General features: G+C 36.1%; 1 protein-coding gene across 7 annotated transcripts in view; it reads left to right on the forward strand.

Annotated features, from left to right (window-relative positions):
* Positions 1-27,438, forward strand: part of LOC145665034 (uncharacterized) — a 487,711-nt gene that overhangs the window by 8,725 nt on the left and 451,548 nt on the right. Inside the window, exon 4 of one of the 7 annotated variants that reach the window (XM_081732267.1) lies at positions 20,993-26,444. The exons of the other annotated variants lie outside the window; for them this stretch is intronic. Within the exon in view, the coding sequence (XP_081588393.1) occupies positions 20,993-22,319 (1,327 nt within the window). The 3' untranslated portion in view covers positions 22,320-26,444. Of the gene's footprint in view, positions 1-20,992; positions 26,445-27,438 lie in introns of those variants that run through there. 7 annotated transcript variants of the gene reach the window in all.

Genomic DNA, 27,438 nt, shown 5'->3' on the forward strand with positions numbered 1-27,438 from the left:
TATTTTATTTGAAGGAAACTGAGTAATATGTATTCTATTATAAACGATCTCACAGGCCTCACAGTGCACTTTCCCTCTTTCTTATATTTTAATCACAAAAAATCGAATTTTTGTATTCCTGAAACTTTAACATTATTTTATACATATAATACTGTAGTAAATACGCTTCTCTTTTGCTTCTTTTATTTTTCCAGTCAACTTTAATGACTGAGTAGTTCTTTGTACTTACGTCAAGACAAGAACAACTGGTCTATAATAAATATCATTATATGTAGCCTGTAAGATCTTTTGCTTCGTGTTTAATAACAATTTGTTACATCAGCGTCGAACGACAGACTTTGTAAACGGAGCTTTCTAATAGATCAGAGAAATGACAGCCGTAAAATATTGTTCTTTTTGTTATGAGGATCTCAAGTCAATGTATGCGATATCTTTGAGTTTTATCCCTTCACCTTGTTATTATAATGCACTAAGTACAATAACGTTATCGAAAAGGGAGTCCGGTGCAGAGGTGTAGCAGCAGGTTTATGTAGGAAGGGCCTGTCTGTTTTTAAGGGGGAGGGGCAGCTACAATATACAAAACAAAACAAAAAAAAGTGTTGCAGCTAGTGTTTTTAAAGCCTAAAAAAAACGGAAAATTTTGGTTTCTTTCCGAAAGACTAAAAGCAATTTTTTTTTAGCTTATTTTATTTTTGTCTTTTCTCCATAAATGATATCCTCTGTAGTTTTATTGTGCTTAACCGTGAGCTACTCCCCCGCACCAAACATTATGTATTTGTGCTTAACTATTTTACTTTAAGCCCTTGTACACAGAACCTATCTACATACAGGCTCGGACTAGCCAGGGCAGGAGGGCAGGGATTCCTGCCTGGGCCCTCTCTCTCTCTCTCCATATATGTATACAGGGTGATTCTTTATAGGGTTTTAGAACTTCAATCAGTTGAGATGATTTATTGGAACCACAGACTTGGTTTGTATGTCATTATACTCTAAAGTATTTCATTTTTTTTTTTTTTTGTGAGAAAACATTATGGCTCAATGTGTGCACCTGCGGTCATCCTGGACATATCCCAAAGAAAGTTAATTTCTTGCCAAACAGGAGCCAGCATTTCGGGGGAAACGTCCTTGGGTTTTGGGGTTCGAGGCGATGATTGTTGTGATGCGATATTTCATTCCATTAACATTGTCAGGTAGGGGAGAAGTGTACACCTTATCTTTCAGAAACAGCCACACAAAGAAGTCAATTGGCATGTAATCTGGAGACAGTGGTGGCCAAGCAAATGGTCCACCACTACCTGTCCGCTTATCTGGGTAAAGCTGATCAATAAATTCCCTTACGTGTATCAGTAGTGCGGCACGGCGCCATCTGGTGTCCACTATAAGCGGCCACGTGGTCATCATCTAACTGTGGAACAAGGAAGTTCTGGAGCATATCAAGATAAGCGATGCCAGTGGTGGTGCTCTCAGCAAAGGAGAATGGTTTGCTCCTCATGCTGTACCGACTTGCATTATTCGTTTTAAACCATACAGCACTAGTGACCTCTTCCGAGTTTTTGTATGTCTTCCATACTCGATTTTTCTCTTGTGTTGGTGGCAACACTGTTCAGCGGATGCTTCTAGACTTAGAGTCGACGCAAACAATTCTTGTCAATATCTGATTTAAGGTGTACAAAACGTTAGTACCTCATTCCCTGTGTGCCAACACATATTACACGTTATTTCTCGTAAAATTTGCAACACTGATCTGCCTTTATAATCCCTTTTATCTTCATTTTCATTGCTGCTTCCAACGATTATATTAGATTTATTTCATTCAATTTACAAAATCACAACTTTGTCTTGAGTTCGCAACACTGTTCATCCGGTGCTGTTTGTCAATACACGAACAGATGCCCTTTCTCTAGTTGCTTCGTGCAAAGTTTCGTTTGTCCGTCTCTTTTAGTTTTTTCGTTGTCTCAGTTGGAAATTCTAAAGTATATTATAATGTGGAAACGCCTTTTCATGATTTTGTTGTCTAGTCGGCACGGGTTAACGTTCTCGTAGAGAGCTGCTATTTCACTTATCGTGTTTATGGTCACATAAAATAAATTTGTGGGGTATGCGTATCGCAACACGAAATTACCCAAAATAAGGGACATCCTAATATATATATATATATATTGAGCAACATTAAAAGTAATATAAACCATATCTGCTGTGTTGGAGCATAGTTACTCATTGTAATTTTTTCCGTTCCCAGAGTTCGGTGTTTCCTGCATTGAATGTAGTCTTCGGATCCCATTATTGGAATGAAACTAAAAGTATTGTAAACTCCTGTTTGGGGCCCTTTGTTTGTCGTCTATTAAGAATATGTTTCAACAATAGGACGAATGGGGCCCCAGCATCATATTGTTTAAATGTACGCTGGGGCCCCATGAATGCCGAAATGTGACTGACATTCATAAAGTCCTGCTGGAGTCCTCTCTTAGTCGTTTGACAAGTTATTGCAACACCATAAAGAAACAGAACAGGTCATCACCCTGGAACCCCATTATCACGCGTAAATGAGCCTGACAGCTTTATGAAGAAAAGCCCTCCCCTTCCCATAGCAGGAAACAGTATGGAAGATGCTACATCCTAAATTTTTCAACGAAATAAAAAAACAGCTCTCCAGAGAGCGTATTTGCAGCACTTGCAAGAAAGTTAAAACTCGATAAGGCTCAATTATTGAAATAACTTGGACAATTCGCAAAACATATACAAAGCTTTATCTGCTGGTATCGTAACCTTCAAAAAAAAAAAGTGGACAAACTACCAAACAAGAATGCATTGAAGGAGATTTCAATGATGTAGACTCCGAAAAAAGGAAGGGCAAGAAAGTGTGAAATTATTAAAGCTTGTGGCACTGCTTGACCTTTGCAGGAGTTATTATTATTATTATTATTATTTTTGACTGTATACAATAGACGAGTTTATTGAATGCACTCGATGTCGCCCATAAATGTGCCTTAAAGTTACGATGTATTCTCTGTCACATACGAAAATGCATGTTCTCCGCAGGATAGTATCTTCTGTCTCTTAGTATGACAATAAAATCGGTACACATTTCTTGATACCTCCTCGCGATTTAATTGAGTGTTTTAAAGGTTTTAAAAGTTCAACCCCAGCCAAATCGATAAGTTTCTTTGCAGCTCACAAAACAGACTGTAGAAATATCGTAAAACTTAATAAAAAGAAATAAAAAAAAAGAACAACGTTCATCACAGCGTGAAGCTTACGATTATTGCCATATATCTATAGAGTACATGTCTTGTGTATCTTATTCCGTAGTTCATTGAATCCGTGTAGAATTCCCCTTCCTTGCGACCCGCGTTCGAATCTTCGTTCTACTACTTTATTTTTGTTTTTTCATTGATCAGGTAGGACTCGAGTAAAAAGAAACATATCGTTACAGTTTAAGGTGTGATTCAATATTCTGCAAGTATTTATTCATATATTTATTGTCAAGCGAACAAGATGAACAAGAATTTTACAAGCATAAAACTGTTCTAGATTTGACTATTATTAAAAACTGTTAATAAATTTACAGCTCAAAAATAAATTCTCTTCAATTGTAATCAATAATTAGCTATGGTCAAGGAGATGGATTTCAGTTTTGTGTGTGATCAGCACATTGGTTTGTGTCATCTCTATTTTTAGAACTAAATATCACTAATTTTGTTTTCTCGTTTACATATAAAATTCTGATCTTTAGTTGTTAACAAAACAGAGATCATAGTTCAAAATGTCACTATGGCATCACATTTCGATATAAAGAGGAATAAAAAAATATAATTTATACATGAAAATGTCTAAGATAATGTGACAAATATTACGAAGAATTTTATAATAGAATTAAGCAATGATTTATAATGAAATAAACTGCAATGAAATACAGGATATTTGAAGTTAGCAAAAATATTTGCCATTATACGCTGAAATGCAAGTTCTTTTGAAGAGGTAGGGACACCTCGCCTTATAATATACACCTCGAATTTGATTCTCGATAGAATCTGAAATATGTCAAGAACTTAAAACGTCGAAGAACGCAACACAAGTTTGACATTCCATGGTTATAACATTAACGTTACAAACTGACTAGCGATAAATACAGGAAGTGCCTCACTGAATCAGTTTGTTTCCCGATCTTTTTACATAAATCAACGAATCTAAAGCTGGATTTTTGATCAAGATATTTTCTCCTTTGCATACATTTCAGGGAGAACACGTAACGTCAACTATTTATTAGCAAATAGCAACTGATCAAATTGAATAATGCTAGAAATATGCTACTTTGCTTCCTAGAATCTATTTTTGGTAGAAGTTCCTACATGAAATCTTTTTTTTTTTTTTTTTTTTGTTTTGTTAGGTTTCTGAATACTTCGGAATATTTTGACAGAATGCTTGTTATTATACATTTATGTTTGTCCTGTTTGATACCAAAGAAAAGTTTATTATGAAGAAAATGGTCTGGAGAGCTCTTTCTGGATTGTCTGTTATTAGTTGTAGTAGTTTATTTGATTTTAGCGTCCCGTTCAGCAGGGAGGCTGTATGAGACACGGACCTACAGCTTAACGTGATATCGAAACCGCATGAGCTGCTGGGAATTGAACTCCGCTTTTAGAGCAAAGTATCTGACCACAGTCAGTTCTTACCCGTTTCGGTTGGAACAAACTCTATTATTATACTGGCATTGGGATGAAGTGATGAAACTGGTTACGAATTTCGTGACCCCGAAGCAGTCAGACTTGTGTTGCGGTATGACCGGAACAGATCAGGAGACGACGAAACGTCATACACACGGCAAATTTATATGATACTGTTAGTAAAAGATATATGCTTTCTGCTGATCTAGTGGCTAGCGCGTGCGTTTTTGGTTCTTGTAGTCTCGTGTTCGATTCCCGTTAAGAGTCAATTAAAATTTTACTTTAACTAGGATTTTTTCATTAATCATCCGTCTCCTTTAGCCTAAATGACTTAAACGTTGAGAAAAGTATATGGGAAAAAATGTTAAAGACCACACATGCAAAAGTCACGTGTCCGTCTTTTGTAAGCTATTGACATAATAATACAAAGACAGGAAAGAAAATCTCTTGAGAACTGAAACTGAACAATGTTTCAGCATTCATGCTTAATTTGCTAGTAGCGTGACACATTAAATGCAATCTAATATAAATGTTACACACAAAAATCGCTGCTTGACTGTTGATAATGAAAATCCCAGGTATTGTTACGCCATTTTTATTAAATTGCGTATCTTAACAGAGGAGAGGGGGTTAGAAATTTATGCCAAAAATAGAATATCTAACGTTTGTTGGATGAAACTTGATATATAAAAACCTTATTTAAAACGAATGCGCACGTGTCCGATTGTGTTTAGAAATTTCGATATTAAGTGAAGAATAAGGGCAATTTGCATAATTTTTGCACTGACGGATGAAGCACTTGAAATTATCTTTTTAATATACTGTATTTAGCATTTAGCCCAGTCGGGTTGCTATTATTCATTAATACATATATCATAAGAGGAAGAGATGGACATAAACACCTTATTTTAAAATAAGTGAGTCCATCTTCCGTTGTCCTTAAAAATCCGCTTTTAAGGGACAAGAGGGCAAATTCTAAGTACGCAGTCAATATCCAAAGGTGAAATTGTGATTGTCTGTCTAATCACCATGGGAAATCGAAAGAACCGTTTGAAATGAATATTTGAATACATTTAGTACTTGGAAGAACATGGTTAGCTGACGTCCACTGGAAACTTGACAAAACCGATACAATTTAGAGGATGGTCAACTATGCCTAAATATAACATTTTAGGTGGAAGTGAACACGAAGAAGTAATAGTAGGTTTAAGTTTAGGATTGGAAGTCACTGAAAAACAGAATGTGATGCACGCAACCGAAAAAAATAACGTATTTTTAATAAGGTTTCAAGACATGCTTAACAGATTATTTATACCAACGAATCGACTATTTCTTATACGTGTCTGAAATGTTTAGTTGCCCTCTCAATTGGTGCTGACTGATTGCGGCTACGTTAAAATTTGTTTCTTAATAAGTTTTATTACTACATTTCAATCTCCATAACAGGGGGCCGCGGTGGCTCAGTGGTAGAGCGTTCACCTCTGGTGCTTGGGGTCTCGGGTTCAATCCCAGTTCCCGCCAAGTGAACTTTGTGGTGGACAAACACCGTGTGCGTGGGTTTTCTCGGGGTTTTCCCGTTTCCTCCCACTTCTTCATTCGACCATTTCATTCATTTCTCATCTTCACCGTCTCCTTTAGCCTAACCGGCATAACCGTGGGACGTAAAACGAAACATTTCATTTCATTTTTTCAATCCCCATAACTTGTTCTAGTATGTATTTTAACCTGATTTTTTCCATTCAGGCATAGTTAATCATTCTCTACATAGTATCCAAATTCGCCAGCGGGCGCCAGGGCACCATTTCTTACAAGGGGAAAGGAGACTTGTAAATGAGCTTCGGGACCATCCCTCGCGAGGTAGTAGTGCACTTTCAAATTGTTAATATTACAAACTGGGAGAGCACAATTGACAGAAATAGTGGAGAAAAAGCGTCTTAAAGATTCCAGCTCGCTCATCTATGATACTTCGCATAAAGTTATCAAGTGACGGCGTGGCAGAGTTAGGAGCATCTACGACCCATGTGAAAAGGGTCCCTGGTCGGATTCCCGCTAGAGTCAACTTTTTTGTTTTTTGCTTTAACCAATAAAGTAGCCATAAAATATTAATTCACCGTGTGCTTGTAATGCATAAAACAATAGAAATGTTCAAATCAGTTGTAAAATCTTTTAATTTTCTATGTTAACTAGCAATAAAGTGAAAAGTGATATCACGAGTTATATTATGAATAAGAAATGTTCTAGACGTTGTGTAAGAAATGTTCTTGACGTTGTGTAAGATATGTTCTTGACACTTCGTTTCTATATCTGTCGACACTGTGCGAATTGCAAGGGGGATGAGGGAGAAATTTCCTTTGGTAATACTGGATGTATGCTATAACCAGCGGCGTCATTTCAGACTTCACTTGAAGGGAGGAAGATCATTACCGATATAAGACTTACACGGTCTTGTATTAGAGTATTAGTAGACGATCAATTAAAGTATATTTATTCCTCAAACTCTTGAGAGGCAATTGACCCTCCTGGTCTGCCTAAATGACGTCTCTGTCTACAGCTGTCATAGTTTTTCATGCTATTGTCATCTGAAGCACAACCCATTCCCTTTTGCAAATGTCCGGTCAATTCGCACACTGTTCACAGATATAGACACGAAGCGTCAAAAACATTTTTACACAACGACTGTGCTTAACGTAATATAACCCTTGGCATCAATATACAACGCGGGGTATGTTACACTTTTTAGCTACTTAACATGGAATATTCAAAGTTTTTACAACTAGTTTGAACATTTCTATTGTTTTATGTATTATAAACATATTAGGAATTAATATTTTACTTGTAGTTACAAATGTCTACTTTATTGGTTAAAGCTAAACTGAAAAATTGACTCGAGGAGGAATCGAACTCAGGACCCTTTGCACGATAGTCGTGGATGCTCCTAACTCTGTCACTCCGTCATTTGATTACTTAACGCGTCGTGTCATACATGCGGTGAGTTGGAATCTTTAAGACGCTCTTTCCTCACTCTTTCTGGCAATTGCGCTCCTAGAGTTTGTAATATTAACACTTTAAATGTACACTACAGCCTCGCGAAGGATGGCCCTGAAGTTCATTTACCAACTGCTTTCTACTTGTTAACTCTGGCTGGGCTTTTCTAATGTTTCTTTCATACAGTACTGTTCTAAGCGAGGAAAAAAGTATTAAAAATGTACTCCAAAAAAAGATAGTTTCTTGCGAATCTCTCATCATAGGAGGATGTATTTCGGCTCTTAAATTCCTTCTTACATATCTGACCACATGCTCCACCGTTTCGGAAATTCCAACTCTAGCAAAGAAAGCAATGCAACTGCTACATTATCTTAATTTTCCATTTTGTGTTCATAAATTGGCCAAAGTGGGTAGGCATTTTAGCTGTTTAAAATCTACAAGATAGCAGTTGGATTCCCTTGGTTCTTTTTCATTTTACTTCGATTGATATGCTATTCTATTGGGGAAAAGTTTCGAATATTTTGCAAATAATATTTCCATAAACTTATTCTACTCGTTCGAAGAATGAGCATTTCAACTAGTTCGTGTCTGACTCCAGCTTATATTTTTAAACAAATTGTGTATTTTTTTATTTTTAGAATATATTTACGGATCTTTTGAACCCTATTACGAACCTAGAAGTACAATTTAAGAAGTTAGAAATCAGGTTTAATTATAGTCACAATAGTTCAGCGAGCGATTAACTTTTATATGCAGATTTGTGACTATTTTGGGTTAGGTGGAAATTGCTTTATGCGTGGCTTGTAGATTAATAGAGACCTTTCACAGTTCACAAACCGACCATCTTTCCTGAAACTGATAGTTCTAAGACTGATTAGTTGGTTCATTGAGTTAACATCCCTTTCAGCACCGAGACTATATGAGGCATGGTTCTACAACTTAACTTGGGATCCTAAACTAAATGAACTCCCGTCAGAAATCAATCTCTTGATAGGATTGATTCCAAAAGTGTTACATTCCTTTCATTCTCGCGTGAGTATTCCCAAATACAATATGACTTTCCAGAATACGTGCTGTTTTTTCACTCGCTATGAACACTAGTTTATTAATCATATTCTTATTAAATAGTGGACATGATTTTTTCTTGAACATACTGAAACATCTAATAATAAAAACAAAATATACTAATAGTGTTTGTTTTTTCTTCTTTTTACGTTTTCACACAAACCATTATTTCAATGATAACATTGTGTTTTAAAAAAGGTGTGTTCAGTTCACAGTTAAGGCAGAGGTAAGACAGGCACCCGAAAGGATCTCAGATTATATTGTTTTCTCTTCTGAAAGCGCCTCAGGTTATATTGCTTTTCTTTTCTGCCCAGTGGTGACTCGCCAACTTGCTAGTTTCATTTCAATTACTTGTATATTTAGTTTCGGATGTAAGTTTATTTTTATATTTTATTAATGGAAAGAAATTTAGAACACCGTTATTTTTGATCTACATAGGTAGAATCATACTTGCAGTCTTATATTATTACCTTAGACAAGAATAGGAAAAAAATCTAACAGAATGAATCCATATATAAAGCTCTAACACTACAAGTAATAGCTGTTCCTTCGGCTAAAAGAAAAATGTAAATACTACAACTAATGTCTGTCCCTTCGACGAAAAGAAAAAAAGTGCACTTGACGAAGGTTGCAATCTATATCAGCTGATTGGTAGGTTAGAATGTTACCCACTACACCACAGACTCAGGTGCTTGTTTTCTTGCTATAAACTTTAAACATTCAGCTTGTGATTTTTGCTTATGCCGTCTTAGCATATAACAGTTTCTCTGCTTTCCCTGCTTGTCACACTATTCGTGTTATTTGTTGTGTAAATTGCATTTGCAAACGTAATATATTTTGTTCTTCTACCAGGATCCATAGCTTTAAAAGGTTTTGAGGTCAATTACATTAATCGAACTGATTTTCTTATATCTTCCATCGCTTCAAGGGGCAAGAGATACTATCCCTCGGAAAACATACCTTTTCTTATGTGAGAGAGAATACACAAGTGTGCTGCGAACGAGTATTCTCAAAACTGAAATTAATTTGCACAAATTGCGCTCCCTAGTCTCAAGACATATTGGAAAGATTTATGTTAATCAGCATGGAATGTGATGTCTCTAGTATTATCGATGATGAAAATGTGTTAAAATACTCTTTGAATCTTCCGTAGAACTGGAGAGGTTGTGCTGTTAACTTAGAGAACGATTAGCTTCTTGTGTTTCCTTTAAGTTTGAGTCTACCAGGAGTGCCATAATAAGATTCAGTAACATGTCTTATAGATATACTTCAATACTTATAATAAACTATATGCCTGTGTGTTTATAACAACTTTTGGTTCCCTAGAAACATATAGACTATAAATAAAATTTTGTACATATATACACTAGGAAACATAAGATAAAATCTTAAGATATTTCAACATATAATTGAAGGCTATTGTGCGTCCACTGAAACAACATTCGTGAAGCAACCACTTCGTCTTTGCGTTATAACTATTCGTAATACTCGATCTGTGAATATTAACTCTAATTTCAGGTTATATTGATAATGTTTCAGTTAGCATTTTATCAAACCATATTGGAAATAGAGTGTTGTTACAATAAACAGAATTTTTTTTTTTAAAAAAATAAGAAGATGAAACAATATACTTTGTGAGGCTCCTACATGTTACATGGGGAAGGAAGATGGAGCCCTACACGTGATGCTCCTGTCGGGGCCCTATACTCCCCACTTGGAGACTGTCTACTTACGTCTCATTTTCTTTGAATTTTTTTTTTTTTTTTAAGATTTCCTGACAAAAATATTTAGTTTATTATTCCTGAATAAAAGACAATATAAATATTTTATTTCACTTCCTGTTTTACACCAAATAGCATATAAAGAAAAACCGAATGAAGTCCAAACTGAAAAAGTGAATAAAAACGTTGTTTTTCACCAAATTGTCTATTTCATAAAAAAATATGTTTTTTGTAAAACACTAGCTACAGCATATGAAAAAATATAATGTACTTACAAACCAGTTTAGTACCATTATTTTATGGCATTAATTTTAGTCCCTTTTTAAAACGTTTGCCATCAAATTGTCAAGTATAAATCACAGTAAATTGTGTAATCTGCTGTCACAAAATGTATATCGTACAATTTGTTGATCGGTATAGGGAAGAAATACCATACCATCTGTCGATCTGTATAGTAAAATAGTATTTTTTCCATATTAATTTTACCGCAAATTATTAATTATTTTAAACTTTATTTTTAAATGACTAAAGGGAGGTAATCTTTCGATGATATATTAAAAGCTGGTCATTTGGGGGAGGGGAGGATATCATTTGGGGGAGCTGGACCCGATGGGCCCCCAGTCGCTACACCCCTGGTCCGGTAACAGTTATGTTCCTTATTCTTCGTGGTTAATAAGATCTGGGTCTGGAGGAATTTTTGTGGCTCATTTCATATCCCAGCTGCACCCAAAGGATAAGAATCTGTTTGCTCTCAGGGCTCAGACAGCCAAGAGAGGGCTGGATTTCTCCACAAGGCAACGCGACCGACTAGAAAGGGAGAAATAAAATGTGGTCAATCTAAGAGAGACCGCTGAAGTGTTTGCCGCTTCTTGTATACCGAGTATTTGTGGTCCGTCGTTGAACTTCGGCACTGTTGCTTTTAAAGGTGACGTCTTCAGTCTTTTAAATCACGCGACAGCTGCTAAAGTGTAGCGTCCTTGTTTGCTTGTAAGTGCACATGGTTGAGGTGTTACACCCTCCCATGTGGAAGTGATAATATTCCGAAATGTTTTTCTTTTGTATTACGTATAAATAGGAATTTATCAGTTCCGTGAGAAATATAAGGCACTGAAATCACAATGAGACTTATAACATGAAATTACCTCATTGGTACATCAGTTCACTAGAAACAATGGGACAGGTATGTATACAAGGAACATAATGGTAAAAAAATAAGGGAATATTCAAGTTATGTAGTTGTTTGTCAATACGGGCAGTATCAGCGGTGGTATCGGCGTTGCTTCCCTGGAGATTGTAGCTGCTGTTTTTACTGGTCATAATTTAATATTTGTACTCCAAATCACTAATTATCACAGGGAAAATACTCGGATGGTGTGTATTCACTGTTTGTGAATCGCACAGGTGATGAATGAAGGTTTTTTTTTCTATGATTGGTGAAGAAATTGACGTTGCCTTGTGCGTAGATTTCAATCTTTATTTGCGGGCCTAAAACACATTTAAAAAATAAAATGGCAATACATACAGTGATGGCGACTGGAAGGTGTACTTACAGATATAACTCACTGGAGAGAAATACAATGTTACTGAGTCAATGTTTCGAAGTACACGTTTATGTAAATAAAGGAAAATTCCAGGTGTCACTAGAGAGGTTATAGTATAGTTATTGAGATTTTAGTCCAAGAAACCTTATGAAAAATTGAAAGTCATATGTTTAACTCTTCTGGAGCATTTAAATTGAATATCACAAAGGGAATAATATCCTAGATTTTACAAATTGTCGTTCTTTATTATGCGATAATGTTATTAATTGTTCATACATTACAAGAGTCGTTTTTAAGATTTCTGGCTGAGAAAACTAGATGTAGTCTGTATGCCAAGAATTCCGTATTTTAATAATTAATCTTTAACTTAATTATATTGGACTGTAGGCTTAAACCCAAAATCTACAATCCATATTGCTTCAAGATAAGTTTATTGCCATTTATGCAAGTAGGAAATACGAGGACTATTGAGAATTTAATAAAGGTGGAATCATTCTTATTTCGAGTATCGTACTTCCTATAAGGAAGAAAGAAAAAATTGCTGAGTTGTAGATTAATCCTCTTTAACAGGTAAGGAATTCGAGCCATTTTACCTATAGTCATATGGTGAGGCTGATTGTAGATAGCACCCGTTTAAAGGAAATTAATGAATTGTTGGTAAGAGGAAGGAACATGGTAAAAGCATAAAAGGCTATACATTTCTTTAAAAATCCTGTGTGTGGTTTTTCTAAACAAGTTACAGCAATTATCGGGATTTAGAACAAAATAACAGTTAAAACGGTGAAAATATAGTGCGAGGACAAATAAGATAAGCAAACGATTCGCTTTACCGTTTATTAGGTGACAACATTTCGTTGTCGTTATTTATGTTATTAAAAGTAGATAAGTGTTTTTTTTTAAAAAAAAAACACTTTGATAGTGGCAGATAAGTGTGGTACGTATTATAAAGAACAGTATCCAAATACTTCTTCTTGTTGGTACGTATTATAAAGAACAGTATCCAAAGTAATAAGTACTTCTATCTTTGAGTTCTCCGTTTTTTATTTTCGTTAGCTAAATAAAAATAAACTAATTTGTAACTTGAAAAATAGGTTCTCTAAGTTCAGTGTCGTAACTGCTCCTTCAAGGTTTCGTTTTTCTTCTTTCATTTTATTCTTTTAAATGAGATTGCTTTGATGCAATTTCCTAATGTGAGCGAAATGTAATATTTTTCTCTCAGTAGGCATTTTATGCATACATTTTCTTTTAATTGCTGTTTTATACTTCGTAATATTGTTTGAGTCGTTCCGCTGAGATATTCTGTTTCAAAAGGCATCAAGGAGGCCTTTATGTATAGTAGGGTCTAATTTTACAATATTAAATGCGGAGCTGTCGCATCTGCTAAGCATGCTTCTGCTTAATATTTCTTACTAAAAGGATCACTTCTTGTGTAGAACAAAATAAGGAACGTAATATCGGATATGCAGCAGATAAAATTTTTAGAGAGTGTCTAGAAGAGGAAGTTAATCCAAAAGGTCTAAGGGTGAGGAAGAAAGGATTAATGTGTGAAACACTGAGGTTCAACAAACTAATCAGGAAAATTGAGAAGGATATTTGATGTCATAAGGAAAAAAACTAAGGAAGTTAGGAAAAGTAAAAAAATATCTAACCAACTTATGGAACATATAAATGAAGGTCACAGTATTTTTGTGAGGGAAGCAGTAATAAGAGAATTGAGAGAATGGGAAAGGAGTTTTGAAGGAAAAGTAAAGATGAGATTAGACAACAAAGGAAGATTGTTAGATTAGAGAGAAGAAAAGGATAATAGAAACAGAGTGGTAGTTATAGGTAATATAATATTATCAGATGAAGGGAAGAAGTGCTTACGTCTAGGGCATAAATTTAAGGTTAAAGAAGAAGTGGACAAAAAAATGGTATACATAGTAGAACTAGCAATTGCAGATATAAAGGACAAGGAGGAGAGGGAGAAAATAAGGGAAAAAGCATTATCGATCATTAGACAAAATATGAACAAAAAAGAAAGTAACTTAAGGAAAGGGAAGAAGGAAGGGCAAAAAAGCATAAGGAAAAGAAAAGGAAAGAAGGTCTAAGCATTGGATCCAGTTTTAGCGGAAGTAGTGATGAACATGTGGGAGAAAAAAGTGACAAAAGAAGGAAAGAGAAAGTTAATCTTCTTTAGCAGGTATGTAGATGATTGTTTAGGCATATGAATAGGGAGTAGAGATCAACTGGAGAAATATGTTGAAATCATAGAAGACGAAGAAAAAGGTATAAGTCAATATGATCTTGAAGCTTTGCTGGCGTCTACTATTAATCCAATCTTCTCGGGATTGCTGCCAGAGTGAGTGTTGCTGTGCTAATCTTTCGTTACAATACAGCGTCAACATCTTCAGAGGTAGCAGAGCAAGATGTAGCCGCTGTATGGTAACGAAAGCCCAGCACAGCAACAGTCACTCTGGCAGCAATCCTGAGAACATTGTATTAAAAAGGTATAAGGTTAGAATTAGAAGATTACAAATCTGTCTATTTCAAGGATATGAATATAGAGAAGCAAGGTGAGAAAATAATTACCAGTTGGTATCAAAAAACGTGTTGGTATTTATTTTCACTGGAGAAATCTTGTAGACAAAGCAACTAAGAAGAACTTCATTAGGAACATGGAAAGGAGGATAGAGAACATCAATAGTAAAGAGGAGGGAAGGAAGAAAGATTTGATAAAGTTCTACAAACAACTCAAAGTAATGGATACAGGATGGAACAGATAAAGGTAAAGAAAAAAGAAGAAATCATAAAAGAGAAAGAAGATGGAGAAAACAAGAAGTAGTATGGAATTCGGAGCATAGGAGGAAAGACGGAAGTGCTAAAGAATTTATTAAGAGAAGGAGGCATTAAGACAAAAAAGGAGAAACGTTGTTGAGATGTATAAGGAAGAAAAAGAAGAGGAGGGAAAGCAATATAAAGAAGGAAGAAGAAGGAGTTATCTATGAAGTGAAATGTAGTAAGTGTGACATGAAATACGGGAGACGGGAAAAAGGCTTATGGACAGATTAAAACAACATAAAGATGATGTCCGAATGAAAAGAGAAAATAACGCTATTTATAAACATGTAAAAGAAACGGGACATAGGATAGATTGGGAAGGGGCCAGAAGTTTAGAAAGAGAAAGGAGAAAGATTAGAAAATGAAAGGAAGCGAAAAGAATAAAGAAAGAACAAGAAGATAACTTAATGAACTGGACAAGTGGTATAAATATGCATGAGCAATGGGAGAAATTATAGAATAGTAAAAAGAATAGTGCATAAAGGCTATTAATGCAATTTGAATAATTTCCAAATTTCTGTTGTTATATATATATATATATATATATAAAATAATTGTATATCAATATATCAAAGAATTGTAAAATTGCAGGTATTACCAATGTAATTATATAAATGAATATGCCAACTAACGGCTGAGGAAGATATAAGATTTGCTATCATCTGTCTTTTATCAATGTTGATGAAGAGGACGTTAGGTCCTTGAAACTGTAACAAAAAACGTATAGTTATTAATATAATTCATTTGTTCAGGTCAGAAACTGTTTTAAATGTTATTGTGATTATCCAGAACCATGGAGTTTGTTTATTAGATAATTGAGGGTTGTCTTTTAATGTTCCTTTTATTTCCTCTCCAGTTTTATTCTGAAATTGTGATTGTTTCTTTCTGTTACTGTTTCTTGATAGTTTTGTAGATAAACCAGCTGTACTTCTGTAGCCAGTGCGGTGTCTTTGTCTAGCATAAAAGGATTACTTGTAGGACTCGATAGTAATTAGGTAGGTTTAGCCCTCAAGACCTTCCGTGTCATAGTCACAAGGCACAATGAATATCGTAACGTCTGTAGAGGTGTAATATAAATATATGCTGTGCCATGTATTTTCTTGTTGTCAATAGGAAAATAAGTGTGATGTTGTTGGAATCGTGTTCTACCACTTTGTAAATACGTCTGCTTTTATTTGTTGAATTAATAAGTTAATGACTGGTAGAACTCTGCCTGTTTTCTTTGCTCCTTTGAAATGATTGGTTTATTAGGTTTACAATACAAAAGTTTGCTTTATTAGGTTTTCCAAAGAAATCTTAACGTAGAATATTTGTAATAAATCCCAACCGAACCTAAGGCTAAAATTTCCTCATTTTTGAATATGAAGAATATTTAGAACAGAAATGGAAATAACTGGTCGCCCACTCGCCCGAGGCGAGTAGTTCAACGGTGCGGGCGAGTATTTAATATCATACCGAATGCAAATAAATGATTTCTATTGTGGGATATGGAATAGTAGCTTTATTCTTGGGCAAGTAAAATTTTATTGCTTATTTGCATCCCTAATTTAGAATATACTGTTTGGGAAACTTTTAATCTATTAAGAGATGTACTTCAGTCTAATAGTTTTGCTTCAAATATCTTTAATGTGAGTTTCGAATGGTGTTAATTTACATCTTTGGTGCAGCTTTTGTTTCCCCACTATGATAGAGATGATGTAGTGTCTATTATTATTATTATTATTATTATTAGTAGTAGTAGTAAACTCTTATAGTGTGACTCGATATTAATTAATAACTGATTTTCCTTAAATATTAAATGTACGTTTTCGTTTAGTTCGTCTAATACTATTTGGAATGTGATTATTTGGTGTCGAATGGGGACTGGATAGTAAGCAGTAATACACGAGGAACACTAGGAAAGTTTTGATACATGGGTCTTATGGTATGCAAAACTTTATTATGGCTATTACATTTTTTCAAAGTATTCGCATTAACACTCCACACTAAGTCTCTTCCTTCTACACCAATCCTGGAAGCATTGGCTCCAGTCTGCTTCAGGCATTGCACTTAACTGCTCTGTGTAAGAAGTGACAGCATCTTCAGGGGAAAGAAATCTACGTCCGCGAAGTTTATCCTTTATCATAGGAAACAAGCTAGTCACAAGTGCCAGGTCATAACTCTTAAGTGGGTAGTTACACGATTGCCTTCAACGGTCTCGTACTAGGGAGTATAAGGCCCCGACAGGACCCTGACTTGGAGGGCAATTCTTTCTTCTTATTATTAGTAGTAAAAGTTTAACAGCCTTGTAAAACCTTTGCGATGTGTGGTGGTGGCTTTCATTCATAAATGGACCCCCTGGGTGGGGACTTGTTCTGTTTCTGTATGGTGTTCCAATAACTTAAACGATTAACACAGGGCCCTAATACACATTTAGACCATATGATGCTGGGGCCCCATTCTTCATATTATTGAAATATATTCTTATTAGACCACAAACAAAGGGTCCCAAACAGGAGTTTAAAATACTTTTTATTTCATCCCAATAATGGGACTCCAAGACTACATTAATTGCTGGTGGCCTGCGAACCCTAGAAACAGAACAAACTACGAGTAACCATGCTCCAACATAGCAGAAATGTTTGATATCTATCTATCTATCTATCTATCTATCTATCTATCTATCTCTCTCTCTCTCTCTCTCTCTCTCTCTCTATATATATATATATATATATATATATATATGGAGAGAGAGAGAGAGAGAGAGAGGGCCCCGGCAGAGATCCCTGCCTTCTTACCCTGGCCAGTCCGAGCCTGGTCTTCAATGAATTCAATTATGATATTCGTTGAGTGATCCCCGCAGGCTAGTTCTTGGTCACCTCTCCTGGACTTTCTGGAACACTTCTGGAAAACGGTTATCTATGTACCATCTCGCTGTAACTGTTCGTTGGTTTTCCAAAGGAATTGTGGCCACATTATAAATTTGCTGAGAAGAATTCGCCATCATTTCCTTTCGAGTACTTCTTGACCTTTTGACTTTCATGGTTTTTTTCAGGAAGCAATCTCTGAGCGCTTCTGTGTATCTGTCAAGTTCTGGAGCACCCAATGTGACAAAACCTTCCTCACACGCAGTTGTTTGTGTAAAATGTTTGAAACAATCAGCGACCTAATATCAAAGGCACACTCAATATCCCTGTAGACCACACGCGCATTTTCCCTTATCATCTCCACAGCATCAACGTTTTCTACCGTAACAGCTGTTGACGGCTTTTCACTGCACCCCTCATCATCGAGCGAGGCTGAGTCCCGTTTGAATTTAGTACACCAGCGAAAAACTGCGGGTTATGGTGTAGTGTCCCCAAATGCAGCAGAAAAGCGTTCTAGACACTGTGATTAATTTAAATAATTTTTGATCGTACAAAATAATTGCACGAATAGTTCTTCTTTCCAACTTTATGCCTGAAGCTCAACTAACGACAAATGCATCGACTTCGCAACACATCTCTTCCTAATGAGTGGCGTGATTGTTACAAACTGTTTGAGTTCACATGTAAAGGAGAGGGGTTCTTTTGAACGAAAAAAAAATCACTTCCTGCGTTCCTGGTTACCACATCTCAAAACGTTCTTAGTGTACCTCGTAAAGGTATTTCGTTCGTTGCCTGCGGGAATATATTTTTACGGTACCGGCCTATACGTTTTCTTTGCATTCCCTAGTCTCTTGTCATTATTAAAGTATGTAGCGCATAATTTATGCTTTGTCTCCTTTTTTAATTTTTTTTTTTGCCAATATTCTTATTATTGGTCACTTTGATGTTTTTTTAATTGCTTTTTCTGTTTCTCTCTCCTTCTGATTATTATAATTTCGAGCACTTCCTTTGCGTGTTGTGATTTGACCATCATTTGGGCTACGACATAGCAACTTCTCGATACTTAAATTATAGCGGTTAGAGTAATAAGTCTCCTCCCTGGTATTTCTTTATCATTGAGAAAGGTGATGCTTTATTATTTTAGACACCACTGTCTGCAGATCAGTTTTCCGTCCAGGTCGTAAAGAGTAGTGCGAATATTTTGAAGTGATTTCTCTAAGTGTTTTGATGTATTTCTAGAATTCTTAAAAGCTAGTCAAATTATTATTTGTATGATAGTGTTAGAGTATGATTTTTTTTTAGTGAGAAAACTAGCAAACAGTCTCATTATGTCTTGTGCCAAGTTGTAAATCACGATACGGAGGAAGATTGCCGGTGAGCAATATTTATCTCCACCAAAGAGCGAGAATATGGTTTGTAAGTGAATTGAAGCTCTTAAAATAAAAGACCGAAAGGTCTGTTCTTGTCGGTTCATAGCAGTATTTTTGATTGTCATTTCTCTGACCTTTTTTCTGAAAGCCTATACGTTTATTGTGAACGGAAGGTTAAAATATGAAGACCGAGATTGAAACCGAAAACAATTTCGCACATTTTCCCAGACTTCTCCAATATTTGTCAATATCTGCCAGCTCGCGGAAATTGCGAATGTGTCTCAGAAAGGAGGAACTTGCTCCTAAAAGAAAGAGGAGTAAAGCTCTATTTGTTACAAGCCTGACATATTCTGAAACATCTGCGCGATATGATACTTCTTGTTCTGACTGGGAGAGAAATCAACTACTGATACACGAAAAAGAAAATTTCTTTGAAATCAAATTAGAAAATAAAATATAAAATTAGTTCGTAATAAAATCAATCTGTCTAGAGCTAAATTAATTAGTTTAGAAAATCAGCTTAAAATCAAGTAATGACACTTTAGGTATGATTTTAAGGGTTATAAACGTAAGAGAACTTATTGAAAGACGATTTGCGTGATGTTACCACCGTAATAAGCTTTTTGACTAGCATGGGATTATTTCTCAGTTGTAAGTGATACTTTTATTATTTCATCCCTACTTCTATTGAAAGAATCAATCTACCGTCATCCGCAGTGTTGCCTAAAGACTAGAAATGGTGAAAACCATTATAAAAGTTCTTGCTTTTTTCATAATGTATTTGTACGTCGCTGAGGAGAAGTTCTGTTTTTCATCTTTTGATACAATTAATGGATAATATCACTAGCGTGCTTTTGAATAAGGTAGTTGCAATCATATATTTAGCTCTTATCAGATAGCAAACCGTTTCTTGAGTAAGCCCTAAAGTGTTTTATTATGATATTAGGTGCATAATTACGTATAATTTTTACCTTCTCAAACGTTTTTTATAAAGTTGTATCATGTATGAAGGTCATAACATTACGTAGAGGGTCCTAGTACAGATTTTCGATTAAGGTTTGTTCCATGAGATGTAAACTCTAATATCCCGATTTTGATAAGTGTGACATGAATGTGTGGTATGTACGATGAAAGTGTTTGGCATATTTTTCCGAGATCATATACGACATATAAGTAAAGACTAGTAACGAGGGTGGATTACTGATTCTACGCCATGACACGTTTATTTTTGGTCGTATCAGAGGGTATAAGATCTATAAAAGTCGATATGATCTGTTTACAATGTATGACTTCGGAGCTGAATTGCATTACATTAGCGTTAGAATCTATTTTTTTTGGAACTTCTTTGTGTCCTCCAGATGACTGCTGTAGATGCTTCGTGCAGCCATGAGTCACGGTTAATGTATGTAGATTTTATATGAATGTTAATTATGTATATTAAGGAAAATAACCCAGTTGTTTCCCTTCATCCTTTAAAATCGTAGGCGCTGATTCACTTTTTCAATGGTTTTTAGTAAATATTTTAGATGCCAAATTTTACTCGATTGCATTGTATTGAGGTTCGTAGCTCGTTCTGCAGCAAGATTAGGGAAAATTGAAATGCAGTTTACCGTGTGATCCGAACCAGACGAGTTCTGGCCTGCAAGAAAATCCATATCTTCCGAGACAATGACGCGTATGTTATCTTCATGGAAAAGACGGAAAATTTTATCCTTCTAACAACTTGCTCCTGAAATCTCCCATTTTTGCACACAATTTAAATTTGTTTCCTTTCTAGTAGAATACTCATGTTAGTGGATCTAACTTTATTTATTAAGGTCATGTAATTTCGTGAAAAAGACAAACTACAGTGATTCTTTTCCTGGATATTTACTGTGTTTTAGATGCAAAGATATGCATTATTTTGTCCAAAATGTCTTGTTTCGATTTTTTCTTGTTTATTTAAAAACGTAATAGGTTTTGTATACATATTTTTTCCAGAAAAGAGAATACACATAATGTACGAACGGAGATAATTTCATTTCCAACTGTGAAATCTCACACAACCAAAGAGCGTCCCAAAAGATTTAACCCAAGACCACGTTTGGCAAGTAACATAACGCTTAATAATAAGCAACTTTTTACCTTCCAAGAAGGTCTCAAAGGATTTATACAAACAGCACAATTGGCAACACACATGTTGATGCATACTGATGGCAAACAATTTACATGTCAAGGCTGTGGAAAGAAATTTAATCGCAAATCTAATTTAGAAGCACACATGTTAAGACATACTGAAGAGAAACCGTTTCAGTGTGAACACTGTGGAAAAAGCTATATGAAAAGATCAGTTTTGGCAGGACACCTACTAGTGCATACAGGTGAAAAACCTTTTACATGCCAAGAATGTGGGAAAGGATTTGTCCGAAGGTCTCAATTGACAAGGCACATGCTAATTCATAGACGTGAAAGACGTTTTGAGTGCCAAGACTGTGGAAAGATATGTAGTAGGAAATCAACTTTACTAGCACATATGTCATCACATACCGATAAGAAATTTCTTGTGTGCGAACATTGTGGAAAGTGGTTTATGCGAAGATCAGATTTGAAAAGGCACGTGCTAATACATTTGGGTGTGAAAGCCTATACGTGCAAAGAATGTGGGAAAGGATTCACTGGAAGTTCAAGTTTGACTATACACATGTTGATACATAAAGGTCAGAAAGCTTTTTCGTGCCAAAAATGTGGGAAGGAATTTAGGCAAAAACACCATTTAGCAGCACACATGTCAATTCACACTGGTGAGAAAAATTTTACATGCCAAGACTGTGGAAGAAAGTTTAGACAAAAATCAGCACTAGTACTGCACATGTTAACACACACTGAGGAGAAACCCTTTCTTTGCGGACATTGTGGGAAGAGGTTTAAAGGAAGATCACATATGACAGCACACGTCCTGAGACATACAGCTGAGAGATCTATTATATGCGAGGTATGTGGAAAAGGATTTCAAAAAAGAGGAGATTTAGCAGCACACAAGTTAATTCATACTGGCGAGAAACACTTTACATGCCAAGACTGTGGAAAGAAGTTTCTTCGAAAGAAAGCCATAGAATCACACGTGTTAATGCATGCTGGGCACAAACAACTTGTATGTGAATATTGTGGACTGAGGTTTTCTGAAAAATCGAATTTGGGAACTCACGTCCTAATACATACAGGCGACAAACCTTTTACATGCCATGAATGTGGAATGGGATTTAGGCGGCGAGGACGTCTGGAAGAACACATTAAAAGACATACAGGTAAAAATCTTGTACCTGCCTAGAATTTTAAGAAGCGAGTTTGGGAAAAAACAATTGTGGCAGCACACATGGTAATACATACTTGTAAGGAATTGTATAAGAGCAAAGTGTGTGCAAGGCGATTTTTCCATCACAAATATTAATACACACGGGGAAGCAACCGTTCGTGTGTAAAATGATACCGGTTGTTAAGAAGCATCTTTGAGAACGCATGTTAACACACAGATGAGAAACGTTTTAGGTACAAAGAAGGAAAGCATTTAGTTGGTAGGAAGCTTGGCATCGCATATTTTAACACATCCTCTTTTAAAATATTTTACGTGCGAAGAGCCGTCATCCTCGTATTACTCAATGCGTCGAAGGTGGGCGTTCATCCATGCGTTACGAAGTGTGACGAATGGAAGGAGGGGTTTACGTTTTTGTTGCTTAACACCTTTTCCTTTTACTGCAACATTTATTTTCTTATGTTTATATTCAATTTTTTAAAAATATTTTTTACATCTGTTTTGTTTGTTATAAATAAATAAATATTTCTATTGTTTTGGATAATTGCGAGCAAATAACTTATATAATCACTTAGTAGGGATTCCTGTTGTGGTATCACTGGTGACATATCCTGCGTGTACAATAGAATTCCGTTTTTTGGCTATAGCAGCACTGCTTTACGTCACACGACTTTATGGAGTTAGTTGTTAGTTATCTTTATCAACATTTGAAGTGCTCTCATGTTTCAGTCGTATCTATTTCTGAGTATCATATTTACTATTTTTCATTTGTATCATTACTCATTCCATTCTTCTAAGAGGTTTCGCATGTAAAACGGAAAAAACTTTATTCGTGAAATAATATTTTCCAATCCACAATTTGCAGAGCTAATTAAGATAGTAAAAAACTAATGTGTCTGATATTCATCCCCGTACTGAATTTTCTCACCTTTGGATTTGAATATTTCTGGACAAAGCATATTTATTCCAATTTTGGTACTGATTTAGGACACATAATTTGCAATGGGGTAAACTGTGGTAAGTCCAAAGATGATGATTTAAATCTTGCTCATAAACGATATGTCTCTGTTTTACACGTGTGCAGCAACATCCAATCTGTGATCGACGTTAAAGAAAACTTCTTTGTACCGTCGACACACGCAGACTTGAAATACACAAAACATATGGATCCCGAAAATAGAGTGGGTGTTTGTTCTTTAGATTTTGTTTAACCTGCATCTTCCAGTAGTATTTTATGTTTGTTAATCATCGGTGACATCTAAGGATGGATGCTGTCTCCTTGGAAAATCGACAGTACGCAAATTTGAACAATTAAGGCTGGTTAATTAAACAAGCTTATGGAGTTGAAATATTATTTCCGTACTATATAATTTTCTAATACCTTGATTTGTTGGGGAAAAAACTACAAATATATTGAGAAAACCATAATTTGGTAATAAAAAGTAGTACTGTTGAGAGTAGTTTTTTATTGCAACAATTCCTAAAGAAGCTGCATTGTTGAAAATGATCAAAATGTTTTACGTAACAAAGGGGGCAGGGGTTCCACCTTGCGTTATGAAGTGTGACAAGGAGGAGGAGTAAGTAAAAAGTAGTGTTAGGTAATGTGTGGACGACCCCAGAGTGTAGAAAGTATTCTAATCAAAATTCACCTTTTGGAATTATAAGTTAACATTTAATTTCGAGAAACTGTTTGTATGAAGCACTGTGCGAAGAGGTTATTTACAAATTCAGAGTTCGGAAGGCATGTATTAATACATTCATTTTGGAGTAATTTCTGAAAGTATTTAGGCGAAGATCAAGTTTGGCAATAAACATGCTAACATATAAATGAAAGTCGTATGTGCGTAAAGTGTCTAAAGGGATTTATTCAAAAACTATATTTTCAACTTAGATGTTACAGCATAGAGGTGATAAAGCTAAACGTGGCAAGACTTTGGAAAAACATTTAGTAAAAGACCGGGCTCATAATAATACATACAAGTGAGAACATTTTAGTTGATAAGAGTAGGTAACGATTTAGAGTTCACACATTAGAAGTGACATGTTATCATATATTGAAGGGAAACATTTTGCACGCTAAGAACGTGGGAAGTGAATTAATGGAAGATTACATTTGGCAACACATGTTAATATACGGGCATTCCAAATTGATGGACGTGACATTCGCACGGCTCTTTAATGCAACCAAGAGTTAAAAGTGGTTCATAGAAACTAAGAAAGTCCTCATAAGATAGATAATAATGTGCTCTGTATACAGTTGTATTTATATATTTATTGAAACATAGCTACATGTATATATATATAGGCATTGGAACAGTGGTAACGGATATGACTCACACGAAAGCAAAAGTGCTACATATGTTTGCAAAGTTTAAATCTCTGCGATCATAATTTTTCTCTTATTTATTGCTTAAAGTGTTAACAAACTTATTAAGTTATCATATTTTTATCTTAATTAAATGAATGGGGCTAATCGGGATCTTGTGTGTCCTAGTTGGGTAACGGACGTAACAAGCACAATTTTAACATATCCAACTCTTCAGTTAACATATGAATGTAACGCTGAAAAATAAATTTAGTAAGTTTACTGACAGGTATGTAGATTCCTTCCGGTTTTATTATAGCAAAATTTATTTAAACTTAATACTAAAGTCCTTCATCTTTTATGTATCCAAAAAAGTACAAAAAACGAAGATATTCCACATATCTGTGAATAATACTGAATGTTGCTTAAATATTTGAAACAATATAACAGTGCCTTTTGCGATATAATTAAAATAATGTTATGAAAAATTGTAAAATGAGAAACAAATGTCAATCATTATGTATACTATAAACATCAGTGTACATTTCACGCTGCTGTCTTGGAGGATGCTCAAAATCAATTTCATGTTCAAATACCTGTACATTTATTTACTTAGAAAGAACAGTTCTAATAAAAATAACGGGCCTTATGCAGAGCCGTTCTGACGCGTGATTAGTGCCATCTAAATTGTTTGACTAACATTTGTTTCCTGCAGTAGTCAGGTCTTTGTATAGTGCTAGTTTTACGTCAATACGACTCTGCATAAGGCCTATGGCGCTTGTCACATTGCTGAAAATGGTGGTAACGAAGTAAGCCAGGAATTGTTAACACTCAATTCCAACGTGCATCCAAAATTACTTTGTTTCATTCAATGTCCTCCTTGGGATCGTAAAAGATATAAGTTCTCGTAGAAATCTCCTAATTAATTACTTTAGGAGATTGTACTTTCAGTAAGTATTTAAGCCTTTCTGAGTGCGACTGCACTTACTCTCCCCTTCGTTGTTCAAGCTGGAGTAGCATATTTAAAATCGTGACTTTTAAAATTTGTTCTATCTGGAGAAAAGGGGAGGTGGAAAATTATGCCATTGTACGGGGCGACAAATTGCCTAGAGCTCGCTCTGATGATATATATATACAAGACATAAAAAGAGGATGACTCAATTTGAAGTAACGCAGAGTGTTTCAAAATGAATATTAGGGTTTTGAAACTTTGTAGTATCATTTACAATTAACTTACAATTATAAATATTATCAAATAAAGGAGCAACAGTTTGGACTCAAGCATTCACATGCATTGTTTCCTCTGTCTGCCGTTAGAAAGAGCTAGTAGCAAAGATGAAAACTAGAGAGCAGAAAGCTTTTTGTGTTTTAATAAAGACTGAATCTGTAGTTAGAGTGCAACCGCCTGTGTGAAGAATATTAAGGAGACGCTTGCAACTACGTTCTTATCGTTTCCAGTTGCTAAAGGTCTAAAGCCTACAGACTACGGTTTACGTGCCAATTTCGCAAATGAAATATTGCTGCATAACAATGAAGATTTTCTAGATCGTGTCGTCTCCAGTGATAAATCGACATTTCACCTAAAGCTAATGTGAATACTCAATAATGTTCGAATCTAGCGGTCAGCAAATCCTCAGGAGATGGTACAGTTGAAACGAGACCCCTAAATTGAATGTGTTTTGTGCCATAAGGCAGAAAGTTTATGGGCCTTTCTCGCTTATCGACTAGATGTGTGCCGTGTGAAAAACGAAGCTCACATCGAACATTTGTAGCAAAGACTGAGGTGCTCTTTTACTTGATGTATTGTTTATAATTGTACGTAACATGTAATAAGTACTAAGTAGGGTGGGGACACTTGCGGGTGTTTTTTTTCCTACTGCGCATGCGCAAACCCTCGACGCTGATTGGCTGGCGCAGGTCACGTGACCCCGCCCCCTTGGCCACGCCCCTTGACGCTGATTGGCTGGCCACGCCCCCGGCCACGCCCCTTCACGCTAATTGGTCGGTGTAGGCCACGCCCCCTGCCACGCCCCTTGACGCTGATTGGCTGGCGTCGGCCACGCCCCTTGACGCCGATTGGTCACGCTCTTTTACGACCGCCGATTGGCTGGCGGCGGACCCCGCCGATTGGCTGGCGCGGGACCCCCTTCCGATTGGCTGGTACCGGTCCCCGCCCCCTTAACGGCGATTGGTCACGCTCTTTTACAACCTCCTATCTACTGCGCCGACTGGCTGGCGCCGGACCCCCGCTGATTGGCTGGGCGCGGACCCCGCCCCGTTTACGCCGATTGGCTGGCGCGGGACCTCGCCCCCTTGACGCTGATTGGTCGGCCACGCGCACGGTCTGCGCAGATCGGTCGACGCCGGATCACCGCACCTGCCACATGCCACATAAGATTCGTTCCCTTTTATGAGCACTTTACGAACACATAACGCAGCACATATTACACATTCGTCATCTACCTATTTAACATAGCACATATAGCATAGCAGGGGTGTATTCGTTCCCTTTTATGAGCACTTTTATCATAGCAGATATTACACAGAGAGTACGAACACATAACATAGCACATACAACATAAGACTATCTAACATAGCAGGGGTGCACTCGTTCCCTTTTATGAGCACTTTACGAACACATAACATAGCACATATAACATGAGACTATATAGCATAGCAGGGGTGCACTCGTTCCCTTTTATGAGCACTTTTTTTTCAACATAGCAGAGAATAATGGGGGAGTATTCGCCCTCCATTTTGAGACCAATTTTTTGACCTACTGCGCATATGCGCAGAAACATAAAATAAGACATAACACCCCCGTTCTCTTTT

The sequence above is a fragment of the Thermobia domestica genome, chromosome 11, assembly GCF_964235325.1.
Source record: "Thermobia domestica chromosome 11, izTheDome1.hap1.1, whole genome shotgun sequence".
NCBI classification, from domain to species: Eukaryota; Metazoa; Arthropoda; class Insecta; order Zygentoma; family Lepismatidae; genus Thermobia; species Thermobia domestica.